The sequence below is a fragment of the Chrysochloris asiatica genome, unplaced genomic scaffold, assembly GCF_000296735.1.
Source record: "Chrysochloris asiatica unplaced genomic scaffold, ChrAsi1.0 scaffold00152, whole genome shotgun sequence".
Taxonomy (NCBI): Eukaryota; Metazoa; Chordata; class Mammalia; order Afrosoricida; family Chrysochloridae; genus Chrysochloris; species Chrysochloris asiatica.
In genome coordinates, this window is record NW_006408670.1 from 3,847,978 (window position 1) to 3,864,204 (window position 16,227).

The 16,227-nt window shown below is 39.2% G+C and overlaps 1 protein-coding gene across 2 annotated transcripts in view; it reads left to right on the plus strand.

Annotated features, from left to right (window-relative positions):
* ARHGEF9 (Cdc42 guanine nucleotide exchange factor (GEF) 9) overlaps positions 1–16,227 on the plus strand; it is a 392,374-nt gene that overhangs the window by 69,124 nt on the left and 307,023 nt on the right. For both annotated transcript variants that reach the window (XM_006870800.1, XM_006870801.1), the window contains exon 2: positions 10,413–10,592. In XM_006870800.1, coding sequence (XP_006870862.1) covers positions 10,467–10,592 — 126 coding nt within the window. In that variant the 5' untranslated portion in view covers positions 10,413–10,466. The remainder of the gene's footprint in view (positions 1–10,412; positions 10,593–16,227) is intronic.

Sequence of the window (16,227 nt, forward strand, 5' to 3'; positions counted from 1 at the left end):
AGTCTGCCCCTGGCCTTGTCTTCACTGATGATATGGAGCTTTTCCATCTTCTCTTTCCACAGATGTAGTCAATTTGATTTCTTTGTGTTCCATCTTGCGAGGTCCATGTGTATAGTCGTCTGTTCTGCTGCCTAAAGAAGGTATTTGAAATAAACAAATCATTTGTCTTACAGAATTCTATCATTCGTTCTCCAGCATCATTTCTATCACCAAGTCCAAATCACCAAGACTGCAGTATTACAGGTTAGGAATTGTACTGTAGGGGAGTGAAACAGAGCAGGTACAGAGGTCGTCTCAAGGAGAGCTTGGAAAATTATCCTGAACAAGCACAATAATTCCTCTGTCTGCTGAGATTCTGAAGGAGAAGGCTGAAGACAATTTCTGAGATTCTGCCTTCTTTTTCTGAATGGCCTAGTTAAATATGGGGAAGCTCTTGGGCAACAAAATCTTTTGTCCAATAAAATTTAAAACTTGTTTTCAATATTACCTATGATTCAGATCACTTGAACTGCCTGCCAAAAATTCTGGGATAATTCTGAAAAGTAAGTCTTGGTCTAGGTACAGTCTTGGTCTAGGTACGTGACTCCATTGTCACGTCCAACAATGATTATACTCTGCAACCCATGTGGATAGATTAAACCTGAGTAAGGGTGACGGGAGATTAGGAAAAAAGGAAGACACAAGACACAAAATGCAAATAGTAAAGTTGGGACAAAGTGGGACACAGCACTGTGATGGAGATAATGTAACTCAGACTTAGATTCAGCACATTTATTATATATCAAAGGAGGTGCTGGGGGCAGGGAAAATAATGCAAACAGTAAGCGGGACTTTATCAGAAGAATGTAGTTGCTAGGGAAACAGAGATAGGGCAGCTAGATGTTTTTGCAGACTAAACTGAAGGCCATGGCTGCGTACAAGGAAATACTTAGCAAATTCCTTCTTCCCTGAGGAAATACTTAGCAAATTCCTTCCTTTGCAAGTTCCTCAGGGAACAGCCCGATTTTCTGGACCACCACTGTTCGATTGCAGTCCTTCAGTTAAACTGCTCCCAAGTCTGAGAACTTCTGTTTAGTTGCTCCCAACACTCCATACTGAAAAATACTTATATAAAAGATCAGAAGAATTTGGGTGACGTGAAAAGATCCTAGAACAACTTGACAGTAACTCCTACTTTCAAGATGATTTGGAAATGCAAGTTTGTGCTTATCAAATTGGGAGTTGCTCTGGTGTGAGAGGTTTCTCCCTTTAACAGGATCGTGCTTAGTGGTTCAGAAGCATGTCTTTCTGATCTGTGCAATTCTTGGTCCATTTGACTCACTTTTAAAGTGATGTATTTCCTCAGCAAGACTGTTACTTTTTTCCCCCTGACCCGTCTCTGTCTTGGGGGATCTAAAGAATTAGCCCCATCAAGTCGCCGCTTCTAAGTCACACATGAACAATAAGCATTCACTTGCTGATGATGTTGTGTGCCGTGGAGTCGTTTCTGACTCATAGAGACCTTGTACAGGGTTTCCGAGGCTGTAAATCTTTACGGGAGCAGAAAGCCTCATCTTTCTCCTGTGGAACAGCTGGTAGTTTAGAACTGCTGACCTTGCGGTTTGCAGCCCGATTCATAACTACTACGCTACCAGAGCTCCATAAGTATTCACTTAAAATCTCTTTATTGCAAAGCAGAAGTACGCTTCAGAGAGAGAAGCGGGTATTTCTCCGCGAGTGGAGAAGACCTAGTAGCAGTAGGGAGCATAGATTAGATAAGGACAAAGTACAAGTACACTTCAAAGAGAGAAGCGGGTCTGTCTCTGCGAGAGGAGAAGACCTTTTGGGGTTAGGGTGCCCTAGTTTATATGGGGTCCCTTTCTCAAGGGGTGAACTAATACATATTAATAAGGAAGAGTGATATGATGAATATTCATTTTTTTTTAGAGGGGCAAAGGCTTCTTGGAAATGGGGCACCTTCTGCAGTTGTCAGCTTTAGGCGCTATCTTCGTGGGTCATCTGCCTGCGAACAGCTTCTATTAGAGTTTCAGGTTCTGATATCCATATCTCTGTCTCCAGGCTATTCTTCTCAATGTTTTCCTTCTCATTGGACTAGAGATGTCCTTCACACTTTCAGGGGAAGCCAGGGTAAGAGAGGCCCACGGCTCCTGGGGTCCTAACTTGTCCCTGACAAGATCATACTGTTAACATTGTGTACTCTGGGGCAGCAACCAAGTCTCATTTCAGAAACTATTTGGCCAGTTAGTTTGAGCTAGTTGATGGAGTTTCATGCCAGAAGAATCTACTGCTAATGTCCAGGCTGAGTAAGCAACTCTCCTTCTTTCCTCTGCTTGGCCATCATTATAAATGAGATTGCCTTGTGACCTGTTGTTCCTTTGAAAGAAGTCCAGAAAGAAGCTGGCCTTTGTTATTAGTCTGAGATGAATGAAAATATCTCCTGGATTATTCATAATTATTGGATTTGTCCAGGTTTCCCAAACTTTTAGGTTCTAGCAGGTGCAAGTTGTCCTTTGACCAGTGTCTGTATTGGTCTCTTGATTAGGAGGGATATCTTGCTCTTGCTGAGATTGATACCCATCTAGGCTTAATTTTTCAGATCACACCAACTCAGCTGGATTTTGTGTCTACTATATATATACCTAAAGGAGTTCTGGTAGCGTAATGGTTACGAATCGGGCTACGAGCTGCAAAGTCAGCAGTTGGAAACTACCAGATGTTCCACGGGAGAAAGATGGGGCTTTCTGCTCCTGTAAAGATTTACAGCCTCAGAAACCCTGTGCAGGATCACTATGAGTCATAACCACGGCACATAACAACAACAACAACAACATATGTACCTAAGGAGTCCTGGTGTGGTGCTGTGGGATAATGCGTCAGACTGCAAAGTTGTTTGAACTGCAAACTTGGTGGTTCAAGCTCACCAGCTGCTCCTTGGAAACCCTATACAGGGTTGCTATGGGTCAGAATCAATTCAACAGCACTTAACAACAACAGCATATGTACTTAAAAGGAGAAAATGGATGGTATAGTGGAACACAGGAGGAAACTTATGCTTAAAGACTCACAAATCATAATCCTGGTGTGGTGCTGTTGGATAAAGCACTGGGCTGCAAGGTCTGTTTGAACCACAAGTTCAGCAGTTCAAACTCACATGTCGCTCCTTGGAAATTCTATGCAGGGTTGATATGAGTCATAACTGTAGCACTTAACAACAACAACTAAGAAAATAATGAGTGTGTATTTAAAAGTGGTGGGTTTGTATACTTTCTTCCAGCACATTTAGAACTATCACCACTTGAATGCATTCATTATTTTACTCAGAAATGAAATTATTTAGTTGTGAGTGATAACATCTGGATTAGCGCTTGAGTGAGCCAGATGTGAGGTATTAAGTCATTAGGTAAAGAAAAAGAAAATTTGATTTTTAAAATGTATTGGGGTTTTTTGTTTGTTTGAACTCTTTTTCTTTATGACCATCGAGTACCTGTGCTGATCCTAGAACCTGTGCTGTTCCTGAGCAAAAAACAGCCTGTCCCAGAAGACACCTGGGAATAAATCTTGCTAACAGTGAATAACAGTAGATTGTCCTGTATGTCATCTGGGCACATATTATGTAAACACTTTCTTTGTGCCCATAGGATGTTCTGTAATCTGATCAGTCTCAGGGCTTGCCTGGCTTTAGGTCTAAGATCCTAGGCCTCTAGATAAAGACTTTAAAAATGCTGTTCATTGTGAACTAAGCCAGGTATTCTAGGTTTAACATTCACTCAGATTATATGGACCATCATAATACGATTGACTATCAGAATAACTCCAAATTGCCTTATTTATTTCTGTATGTATTTATTCATTTTATTTAGTGGTTATGAGTTGGACTGCTATCCTTGAGGTCAGAAGTTTGAAACTGCCAGTCATTCCATGGAAGAAAGAAGAGGCTTTCGGTTCCCATGAAGATTTACAGCCTTGGAAAACTTGGGTTATTATGAGTCGGACCGACTCCATGGCATATAACCACCACCACCACCAGTTATAAAGTACTGAAAGAGTCAAAGAGAGAAAGAATATACGCTTTAGTCATTGAGAAGGGGATCAAGGATCAGGTGGTCCAAAATCACACAGCTAAGAAGAGGCAACCTTGCTACATTGTCCCTACCCTTAATCATGGGCCAAACTGAAAAGATGCCAGTTCAAACTTATCAGCCACTCCCCAGAAACCTTATACAGAGTCACTAAGAGTTAGAACTGACTCAACAACACTTAAAAATAACAGCAACAACAACAACAAAAAAAACTTGTTGGCAAGTTGATTCTGACTCATACCAACCCTGTGTGGCAGAATAGAACTCCTCCTTAGGGTTTCTATGACTATATCTTTATAGGAGCAGACAACCTCATCTTTCTCTTGTGGAATGGATGATGGATTCAAACCACTGACTTTGTGGTTAATAACCCAAATGCTTAATCTACTGTATCACCAGGTTTCCTTAACTAGGGACCAAAGATAGTGCTAAATCAGAGTCACAGAGGCAGGAGAGAATCATCCTGCAAGATGATCTATCTGGCTAGTGTAGGAGGCCCCTGTCTTGCATAAGATAAGTGTTAGATCCAGAGTTGTGGGGTTAGATTAAAGAGAGCCCATGTGAGAACAATGATGGGTAGTAATTGAGCTTCTTTAACATGGAGAGTAGCACCAACAAAGAAATTTTGAGAAATCCATTAAGGAAAAGACTTGATAAGAGTTATTAGGAAGGAGAAAAATTAGGGAGGAGGGTAATGGGGGCAAATGATAAATTTTGCAAATGTTTCATTGGAGTAGTGACAGGCCATTCAGCGAAATATGGAGCAGGAAGTTGTAAATATGGTACTGGAGGCAGATGAGAGCTGATGTCATAAAAAAGAAGACTTATCTGTAAAATGAAATGGTGAGAACAAAGTACAATGGTTCCACTGCTTTTTGAATTGGACAGTCAAGGGCTAAAGTAGAAAATACTTTCCTCAATTTCGACTGTCCTGTGATTTAATGTGTTGTCCAAAATGTCTGAGTGACTTGTTTTCAAGAGGATAGACAGGCCTTGAGTGCTGGAGGCTGGGTTCCCAGGAGGGCCCCCTGATATATGTGAAACAGTTGGGAGTAGAGAATTTAGTCCCTAATGCAGTCATTCCTGGAGTTTTGGTGTGGCACTAAGCACTAGGTAAGCAATGGACTACTAAACACAAGATTGGCAGTTCAAACCCATCAGTTGATCCTCAGAAACTCTGTACAGGGTTGGTCGCCACTAGTCAAACCTGATTCCATGGCACTTAACAACAGCAACATAGTCATTCCTAAAAGACCGTATCTTGACTTCATTCCTCTTATAGTTCTGCACTATTGCATGATATTAATCAGCTCCTGTTACTTGATATTCTTGTTTTTGGCTTTTGTAAGACTGCACTCTTTTTGATATTCCAATTATATACAGAAAGTTCTATTTCTGTTTGTTTCTCTGGCTCATTTCCCATTGTTGCTGTTTCTTAGCACTTCCTTCTAGGGAAAACTTTCTTGATTTCCACAGTCTTTTGGGCCTTTGATCCCCAAACCTGTATGTCAATTTCCCCCATCTTTTCTGGAACTTTAAAGTGTCCTGCTGGTCCCTTGTATTAAGCACATTAAAGATCGAATGTATTATCTCTTCTCTAAAACCAGTATTTCCTGCTAACTTACCCTTATGCTTTCATGACCACACTTAGGATTGATCTCCCAAAGTCAAAACTGACCTCCTCGTTTTCCTCAAACTAGATTCAATATCCTTTAAACATGACCCCCAGCCCACATTTCCAGCTGTCCCTTTTCCCACTTCCCTCCTCCAATTCTACCTTGTCCAATCTACTACTTGTTCACCTGCAAATTCCACACTGCCCCCACCTACGAGACTGCTTAAAGTTGTTCCTCTGACTTAAATACCCTTCCCTTTTTTATTTGTTGTAAACCTACCCATTCTTTAAGGTCTATCTCTGTTGCATCACAAAAACTTTTCATAGCTCACTAGCTATGTATGTTTCCTCTTTCTTCTAAAGTCTTATACTCAGGTCCTTTGTTGTGGACCAATATATACCAGGCACCTTACAAAGTACTATACACTGAGAATCTCTTTTAACCCTCTTGACAACCCTACTTGTGAGGCAGTATCAACCCCATTTTGTAGATGAGAAAACTTAGTCTCAAGTCTATATGGAATTTTGTACTTGGCTTTTGTGAGATTTATATCTCAATTATGTGCTGACAGCTCTATTTCAGTTTGTTTCTCTGGCTTCTATTTTATTCCTTATCTCTCTTTTACTAAAGTAGAAAAGTTCAGAATTTAAGCTACGTTTGCTTGTCCTTGGTGGTGGTGGTGGTTATGTGCCGTGGAATTGCTTCTGACTCATAGCAACCCTGTATAGTGTTTCTGAGGCTGTAAATCTTTACAGGAGCAGAAAGCCTCATCTTGCTTTCCTGGAACCACTAGCGGTTTTGAACTACTGACCGTGAGATTAGCAGACTGACTCAAAACCACTACATTACCAGTGCTCCTTTTTGCAAGTCCTTGGTGGTAATGGTGTGTCATGGAGTTGGTTCAGACTCATAATGACCATATTTCGAGTTTCCGAAGCTTTCAATCTTTAATGGATCAGAAAACCTCATCTTTTTCCTGCAGAAGGGCTGGTAGTTTCAAACTGCTGACCATGAGATTAGCAGCCCAACTCAGAACCACTGCACTACCAGAATGCCTTCGGCATGTCCTTAACCACCTTCATATACTACTTGAAGGGTATGTGATGATTGGTGCCATGAGCCTCTTTGATTTTTAGAGTCCCGTTGAAGCTCATTGAGTGTTGGATGGAAAGTGGGTGAGCAGAGAAAAGCATAATTTATGAAAAAAAAGATTTGGCAAGTACAAAGTCAATTCTGTACATGAAAGGAAGATTTGGAATCAGTTTCCAGTCCAAATTAAGTGTACGTTTAAAGCAACTCAGAAGGTAGGGGAGGAGCAGTCCTTTACTCGTACTTGTATTTGAAATGAAATAGTCTTCAGCAGCATGAGCCCCATACAGATGCTAGCGCTTTCTATATTAGCCCTCCCCTCATATCTGCACACATCTGTCATCTGTTAATTCCATGTACTTATGAAGCAGATGGGGATGTAGAATTTTCTTCATTATACAGGTAAATAAATTGAGACTCAGAGGTAGTATAATTTAGAAGTTAATAGCATAGACAGGAGCCAGTCAGTGGCTGCTTGTAAATCCTGATTTCAACACTTATTGTCTGACCTATAAAATTAAAATACAAATAATAATATTTATTCAAAGGATTGCTGTGAGGATTAAATGAGTTAAAGTATGTAAAGTGCTTAGAATAGTGTCTGGAACATACTAAATGCTGCGGATCAGATAATATTATTATAAGTACACCTTTAGCAAGCAGTAAAACCAAGTTCTTCATTCTAAAGCTTATGCTTCTACCTTCCCTTTAGATGGGATTATTTGGGGGGAAAAACACTGCTGTCAATCTGATGACCTTAGGCAAGTTACTCTTGCTATGTGATTTCTGATCTATAACATAAGGTCTTGGGTGATGATCCTGACAATAGGCTTGCCAGTTGGTTAGTATGTGGCCACTGGGCCTTGAGTTAATTCTGTCCAGGGTATATGATTCTAGGTCTTGGCCCTGTGACCTGGGTGTTCAAACAGGCCAGTTGGACTGAATGGGTATAAAATTGAGCCAGTTTTAACTGAAAGAAGTCAAGCATGGAATCCCTAAATCGAAGACTACACAGTAGAAAGTGTAGGTAATAGAATTTGCTAGATCTGGGCTTGGCAAAAGTCAAATAGCAGTGTCCAAATATTCCTCTCATTTACAGAATAGGACTAAGAAAGTTGGCAATTGATGTTGATGTATTATTTTGCCCACTGGTAAAAAAAAGTCCATGATATAACCAAAAGTCCTTTTGCTACTCTGTATTGGTCCTCATTGAATTTCAGCAATGACACTGGAAACTACCTTTGGCAAGAGAGGGGAAATTAATATATAGATTTTATTTTATTGAGGTCAGTGATCAGCAATTCTCTCTTCACTGAGTAAGACCAAGGATAGATTGACTTCTAATACAATTGGAGAAAGCAAGTTTGGTGGCTGTCCACAATTCCTTCTTGGGATTCTTTTAAGAATAAAATGGAATTCTCTAAATTCATTGTAGGTGAAGGTCTATAATAACATTAATAGTATGGTATAATGAGCTTACGGACACACAAAGTCAGAAGACCTGGCTTGTTTGACTGGCTGAAGGACCAGGTCAATTTCTTCATCTTTAGAGTATAGGTGATAGGGAAACCCAATTCATTCATTGAGGACAAAGTGATGCAGTAGATGTAAAAAACACTTAGCAAACAGTAAAGCACTAGGTCTTAAGAAGTGGTGAAATCTCCCTGATGGCATAGTGTGTTATGTGTTGGACTGCTGACCACAGATCAGCTGTTCAAGTCTACCAGATACTCAGAAGGAGAAAGATGAGGCTTTCTGTTCTCATAAAGATTTATAGCCAGCATTGACTCGATGGCACACAGACAGACAGCCATTAGAAATTTATTTATTTATTTATTTATTTTTGGTCCAGGCTGAGAATCTCTCTTCATGGTGTGCCTTCTGTAAAAGGCACAATGGCTGAAACCCTGAGCAACGCCTCAGGCAGGGCCTAACCAACAGAATACCTTAATCAAGTGTACATGATGTGTTGTGAATTCAGCTGGTATATTAGAGGGTAGATATATTATCAGAGAGATGCATGTTCCATCTATTGCTGTTGTCTTTGAACTTTTTTGCCTTTGGTCTTGTGGAGTTATGGCTGCCTTGGGGAATCAGTCCTTTCTCAATGTTATTTTTGTTAATTGCTGTCTAATTGGTTACAACTTATAGGGTTTCAGAGGAGCAGTTGGCAGGTAGAGTGATGGAATAACTTAATTCTTGAGGATATGTTAAAGATTTGATGCTGGAGAGAGAGTGCTTGAAACTCTTTGCCTGCCAGGTCATATGTTCTCTACTCTGAAACCTTTTTCTCCAAATACCAGGAAGACTGATGGCTCATTCAGGCTAGAACCAGTTGAGGAAAAAAGGAAAACAAGTAACACAGTGGTCAGGATGGTAGCCAGGGAAAGGCAGACTGTTTCTCCCACCCCCCACCCATCCTCATCACTGTGATTAGATGAGTATTGTGAATGTCTGTGTGTTTATGTGATGATGGGATAGATGTCTGCCGACTGCTGTGTGGAACTCAATCCTGACTGTCATAAAATTAATGAACAGTATCTAGCCACAACCCTTGCATTGCTGGGTGAACCTGAGCTTGTCCATTAAATTATTCATGGCCCAGTTTTGTAAGGGCCTGATAGATGAAAACAAAAACAAACAAAAAAAAAAAAACAAACCTGAGGCACAAATAATTTAAGGGACAAGTTTAGAGAGGTCACGGTATAAAAGAAAATGACTTTCTGTGGTGTCTTTTTCCTAAATATCTCAGTCTTGGCATAGAATAACTCAATGATTTGTACAACTACCCTGTGAGATACAGAGAGGGTGGTTGTAGTTGTAAGTGCCATCGAGTAGTTCCAACTCATAGTTACCCTTTATAAGGCTTCCAAGGAGTGACTGGTGGGCTTGAACTGTTGACCTTGCAGTTAGCAGTCTAATGCTTATCCGAGAGCACCACTCAGAGGGTGTGGGTTTACAAATAGTTGAGTTAGTCTATGCCAAGATTGAGATCCTCAGGAGCAAGGCATCACAGAAAGCCATAATTTTTTTTTATACCAGAATCTTTATGGATGATATCATGTGTGGGTGAGAGCAAGAGACTGTAGGACTGGAGTCCATTGTATATGAAGAATGTAATGGTTTGTTCCTCCAAAGAGATGGGTACAGTTGAGTTGAATAATGTACTGCCAACTCTCACTTGGTCAGTTTCAAGGAGAAGGGGGAAGGGTAGAGAAGAACATAGAATTGAAAACAAATAAGGTTGATCATAAATTTAACTATTGATTTTAGCCTCTATACCTATTTTAGACCTAAGGCTGCTTGATGCACCAAGGTGAGATAGACTGTAGCTTAATTTCTTCTCTGAAGGAGGACCTCATGAATAGGGATAAAATCATAAGACCTGTATAATTCATATTCTCTCTCTGGGTCCTTTCACTCACTGGCTAATGGAGAGTTGACAGTATTGTTTGTCTTTTGGTCGAATCAAACTTACACTTTAATGATATCCTCTTTCCCCCTACCCCTTAACACTAGTATGTATAAGTTTTTTCGTAAGTAGTGTAGCTCTGTGTGTGGGTGGAGGAAGGGCCAAGCAAGGTAGTCAGCTGTGTGGACTGAACACATTCTTGTTTTGTTTCCTAAGCTGATCACTGGAGATTCCATCGTTAGTGCTGAGGCAGTATGGGATCACGTCACCATGGCCAACCGGGAGTTGGCATTTAAGGCTGGCGACGTCATCAAAGTCTTGGATGCTTCCAACAAGGATTGGTGGTGGGGCCAGATCGACGATGAGGAGGGATGGTTTCCTGCCAGCTTTGTGAGGGTGAGTGTCTGCCTTCACTCTCCTCTCCTTTCACCTTGGCTGTCCAGCCCTGAATTCCAGTTCCTGTTCTCCTGCTCTTTTCCTCTCCTGGTGGATCCTCTCACATCCCCCTTCCCATTTTTGACCTTCTAGTAGTTTTTAGACTTTTCCGTTGTCTCTTGTTTTATTTTAATAATTTCCTGTCCCTCTCCCCCCTATTTTGACGTTGTACACTTTGGGCCTTAAGTTTCACCATCTGGGCTTGGTTGCTATAGTTTTTAGTTTTTTTTTTTTTTTTTTTTTTTTTGTAAGTTTTAAAAGTTCACATGGATGTGAAGTTTTGCTTTGTCTTCCTTATTTTATGCATTGTTTTCCTTGTCTCTTTTTCCCCTCTTTAATTCTTCTTGTAGATCCTTCCCATTCCCTTCTTTAATCCTTTTATCTCCTCCTCATTTTTCTCTTTTATGCAAATGTGAACATGCTCATGTGTTATCACAGGTGGGCTCTTCAAATGTTAATAGAACAATGTGAGCTATTCCCCTACCCTCAAAGGCCAGAGTTTACTCTTTGTAGATCTTATTTTTTTACAATAGTCAGGTGGATGGGATGTGCGTTATGCTAGGAATGGGAGGCAGGCAATCTGAGAAGCTTTGTAAGGCATGAGAGCCTTATATTGAGAGCCATGAAGAATAGGGTTCTTAACAGAGAGTTTCCCAGCATCCTTTGTTTCCTATGGGTCACCAGTTAGCAAGTTTTTATTGGGGAAGTGCGTTGGCATAGTAACCCAGTGCTTGAGTTATGAACTAGAACAAAATCTTTGACAATTGTAAGCTCAGATTTAATCATCTGAAAAATGTTGTTGGTAATTCTTTCATTCCAGGGATTTTCACTGTGAATGAGATACCCACTGTCATTAAGTTCATTCTGTATGAGATAATACATATGAAAACTATTTTGGAGCAATAAAAGTATGAAAGACACATGAGGTGGTACTATGATCATTCTTACCAAAATTTTACTAGACCTTTTCTTAGTTTATTTTGTAAAAGATTTCTGAAGTTCTCTGTTATTGTTGTTTTTGTACAGTGCCATTGAGTTGGTTCTTACTCATAGTGAACCTATGTGCAATAGAAGGAAACACTGTCAGGTCCTGTGCCATCCTCACAGTTGTTAAGCCTATTGTTGTCGCTGTGTCAGTTCATCTTGTTGAGAGGTCTTTTCTCTTTTTCCCTGAACCTCCACTTTACTAAGCATGATGTTCTTCTCCAGGAACTGGTCCCTGTTGACCAAATGTCCAAAGTATTAGAGACAGTCTCACTACTTTTGCTTCTAAGGAGCATCCTGATTATACTTCTTCCAAGACAGATTTGTTGGTTCTTTTAGCAGTCCATGGTATTTTCAGTATTCTTATCTAATACCATAATTCAAATGCATTCATTTTTCTAAAGTCTTCCTTATTCATTGTCCAGTTTGCATATGCATATGAGGTGATCTAAAATACCATGGTTTGGGTCAGGAGGACCTTAGTCCTTAAAGTAACCTCTTTGTGCTTTAACACATTAAAGAGGTCTTTTGCAGCAGATTTGCCCAACATGTAGTTTGATTTCTTTACTGCTGCTTTCATGAATGTTGATTGTGGATCCATGCAAAATGAAGTCTTTGACAACTTCAGTCTTTTCTCTATTTGCTGTTGTTGTTAAGTGCTGTTGAGTAGGTTCCAATTCATAGCTTCTCTGTACAAGGTTTCTGAGGAACATCTGGTGGATTTGAGCTGCTGACCTTGTGGTTCACAGTCCAGTGCTGATCCTACAGCACCACACCAGAAGTCCTTTCTCCATTTAGCATGATATTATTTCTTGGTCAAGTTATGAAGGTTTTTGTTTTCTTTGTATTTTGCCATTGTTATTGTTGAGTTCATCAAGTTGGGTGTTCTGACTTCTGGCTACCCTGTATAGGGATTCCAAAAAGCAGCTGGAAAGAAGTGCAGTCCATACTGAATGCTGTAGTCTTTGATCTTCATCGGTATTTTAAGTCCTTTTTGCTTCCAGGAAGTAAGGTGGCATCATCCACAAAGGGCAGGTTGTTATTGAGTCTTCTCCAAACCTGACATCACATTCTTTTTATACTTCATTTTATCAGAATATTTATTCAGAATACATATTGGGATCCATATGTGTAACCATTCCAAAGAAAGGTGATCAACTAGAATGCAGAAATAACCTAACAATATCATTAATATCATATGCAAGCAAAATTTAGCGGAAAACAATTCAAAATAGGTTACAGCGGGGCATTGACTAGGAACAGCCAGAAATTCAAGCCGGATTTAGAAAAGGATGCAGAAAATTTGCTGATGTCAGATGGATCTTGACTGAAAGAAGAGAATACCAGTACAATGTGTGCTTTACTATGTGTGCTTACTTACATGTGCTTTATGGACTACGGAAAGGCATTCAACTGTGTGGATCATAACAAATTATGGATAGCATTGTGAAGAATGGTTATTCCAGACAAGTTAATTGTGCTCACGAGGAACCTGTGCATAGATCTAGAGACAGCTGTTCAGACAGAACCAGGGGATATTGAATGGTTGAAAATCAGGAAAAGTATGTGTCAAGGTTGAAATCTTTCACCATACTTATTAGTCTGTATGCTAAGCAAATAATCCAGAAGCTGGATAAAATGAGAAGAACGTGGCAACAAGATTAAAGGAAGACTCTATAACAATCTACGATATAAAGATAGCACAACTTTTCTTATTGGAAGCTAAGAGGACTTGAAATATTCACTCATGAAGATCAAAGAATGCCACCTTCAGTTTCGATTGCATCTCAATGTAAAGAAAATGAAAACCCTCACAACTAAACCAATAAATAATATCATGGTAAATTGAGAAAAGTTTGAAATTTTCCAAGATATCATTTTGCTTAGATTGACAGTTAATGCTCATGGAAGCCTTAGTCAAGAAATCAAAGAATATGTTGCATTATGCAAATCTGCTGCATAAGGCCTCTTTAAAGTGTTAAAGTGCAAAGCTGCCATATTGAGGACTAAGGTGCGTCTAACACAATCCATGATATTTTCAGTTGCCTCCTGCATGTGCAAGGGGGACAATAAAAAAGATCCTTGAATAATTTATGCATTTGGAATATGATGTTTTAGAAGAATATTGAAAGTACCTTGGGCTTCCAGAAGAATAAATAAATCTATCTTGGATAAAGTACAGCCAGAATTCTCCATAAAAGCAAGGATAGTGAGACTTTCTCCCTTCTACTTTGGGCATGCTTTCAGGAGATACCAGTCCCTTACTTGGATATTTTACTTGGAACAGTGGAGGGTCAGCAAAAAAAAAGAAGACCCCCAATGGTTCAAACATAACAACAGTGGTGTCAATGGTACAGGATTGGTCAGTGTTTCATTCTGTTGTGTATAGGGTTTCTTTGAGTCTGAATCAACTCAATGATACCTAATAATAATAACAACATGCAGATTAAATAACTATGGTGAAATGTTACAAGCCTAACACATACTTTCATTATTTTAAACTTTGAAGTATCACTTTTTATGTTTGAATACTGCCTCTTGTTCTATATACAGGTTCCTCATGAGCACAATTAAAATACTTACTGATGAAGATAAAAAACCCTAGCCTTCAGTATGGATTGCATCTCAATGTAAAGAAAACAAAAATCCTCACTACTGAACCAATAAACTACATTCTTATCAATGGAGAAAAGATTGAAGTTGTCAAAGACTTAATTTTTCTTGGATCAACCATCATTAACACTCATGGACGCAGAAGCCAAGAAATCAAACGATGTATTGCATTAGGAACATCTTCTGCACAAGATCTTTTTAAAGTGTTGAAGAGCAAAGATATCAGCTCGAGGACTAAGGTACGCCAATAACCTCATATGCATGCAAAAGTTGGACAGTGAATGAGGAAAATCATAGAAGAATTGATGCATTTGAGTTATGGTGTTGGAGGAGAATATTGAAAGTACCGTGGGCTGCCAAAAGAACAAACAGATCTGTGTTGGAAGAGGTACAGCCAGAGTAATCCTTGGAGGCCAGACTAGACTTCGTCTCTCACATTTTGGACAAATTTTCAGGAGGGACCAGTCACTGGAGAGGGATATCATGTTTGGTAAGGTGGACGGTCAAAGAAAAAGAGAAGGACCCCCAGCGTGATGGATCAGCAAGCTCCAGTGTGGCAACAATTGTAAGATTAGCCTAGGACCAGGCAGTATTTCATTCTGTTGTGCATAGGGTCACTATGAGTCGCTACTGACTCCATGGCACCTAACAACAACAACAACATAAGCACAATTAAGTGTTCTGGAATGCCCATTATTCAGATTATTATATATATATTGTTATGATCCACATAGTCAAATGCCCTTTCTTGCATAGTCAATAAAGCACAAATAAATATATCTCTGATGTTCTCTGCTTCCAACCAAGATCCATCTGAAGTCAACACTGGCATCTCCCATTTCACATCCCCTTTTGAATCCAGCTTGAATTTCTGACAGGTTCCTTTCAATGTACTGCTAAAACTGTTTTAGAAATATTTTCAACAAAATATTACTTGATGTGATATTAATGATATTGACAGATTATTTTTGCGTCCTCTTTCTTTGGAATTCACACAGAGATGGTTCTCTTCCTACTGGTTGGCCAGGTAGCTAGCTGTCTTCCAAAAGTATTGGCATAGATGAATGAGAACCTCTCGAGCTGCATCATTTTGTTAAAACATTTCAATTTGTATTACTTCGGTTCCTGGAACTGTTGTTTTTTTGCCAATATCTTTAGTACAGCTTGGGTTTCTTCCTTTAGTATCATCAATTCTTGATAATATGGTACCTTTGAAATGGTTGACCATTGACCATTTATTTTTGGTACAGCTATTCTGTGTAGTCCTTCCATCTTCTTTTGATGCTTCCAGTGACATTCATTATTTTGCCCATTGTTTTAGTGAGTGTTTCAAGTTGGTTCTGACTCATAAGGACCCTTTATAGGGTTTCTAAGAAGGAGTTGGTGGGTTTGAACTACTAACCTTGCAGTTATGAATCCAGTGTTTATCCTAAAGTACCACACCAGGACTCCATTTTGCCCCTAAGATCCTGTATTGCAATCTCAGGCTTGAATTTTTTCTTCAGTTCCCTCAGCTTAAGAAATGCTGATTGTGTTCACTTTTGGTTTAATAACTATAGGTCTTTGCCCCTTTCATTATAATACTTAACTTTGTTTTCTCGACAAGCCCTTTGAAATTTTCTGTTCAGCTCTTTTACGTAATCATCCTTCCTTTACTTTAGTTTATTTATGTTCAGAAGTAAATTTCAGGATCTCTTCTGACATGTATTTTGGTCTTGAATTTCTTTCCTTTTTAATGATCTTTTTCTTTCTAAATGTATGATATTCTTTTTTATTATTAACTTTTTAATTGTGAATTGGGTGAAGATCATCTGCTTTACATACAACTAATTTTTCCCTTTGTTTCATCTCAATTATTACAATTCCCTCCCTGCAACATTATTCTACTTCCTCTTGGTGGCTTTCCATTTACATCATACATTTCACAATTGAACCAAACAAAAATATTTGATGTACACATACAATATATATATATATATATATATTTAAATTCCCAAAG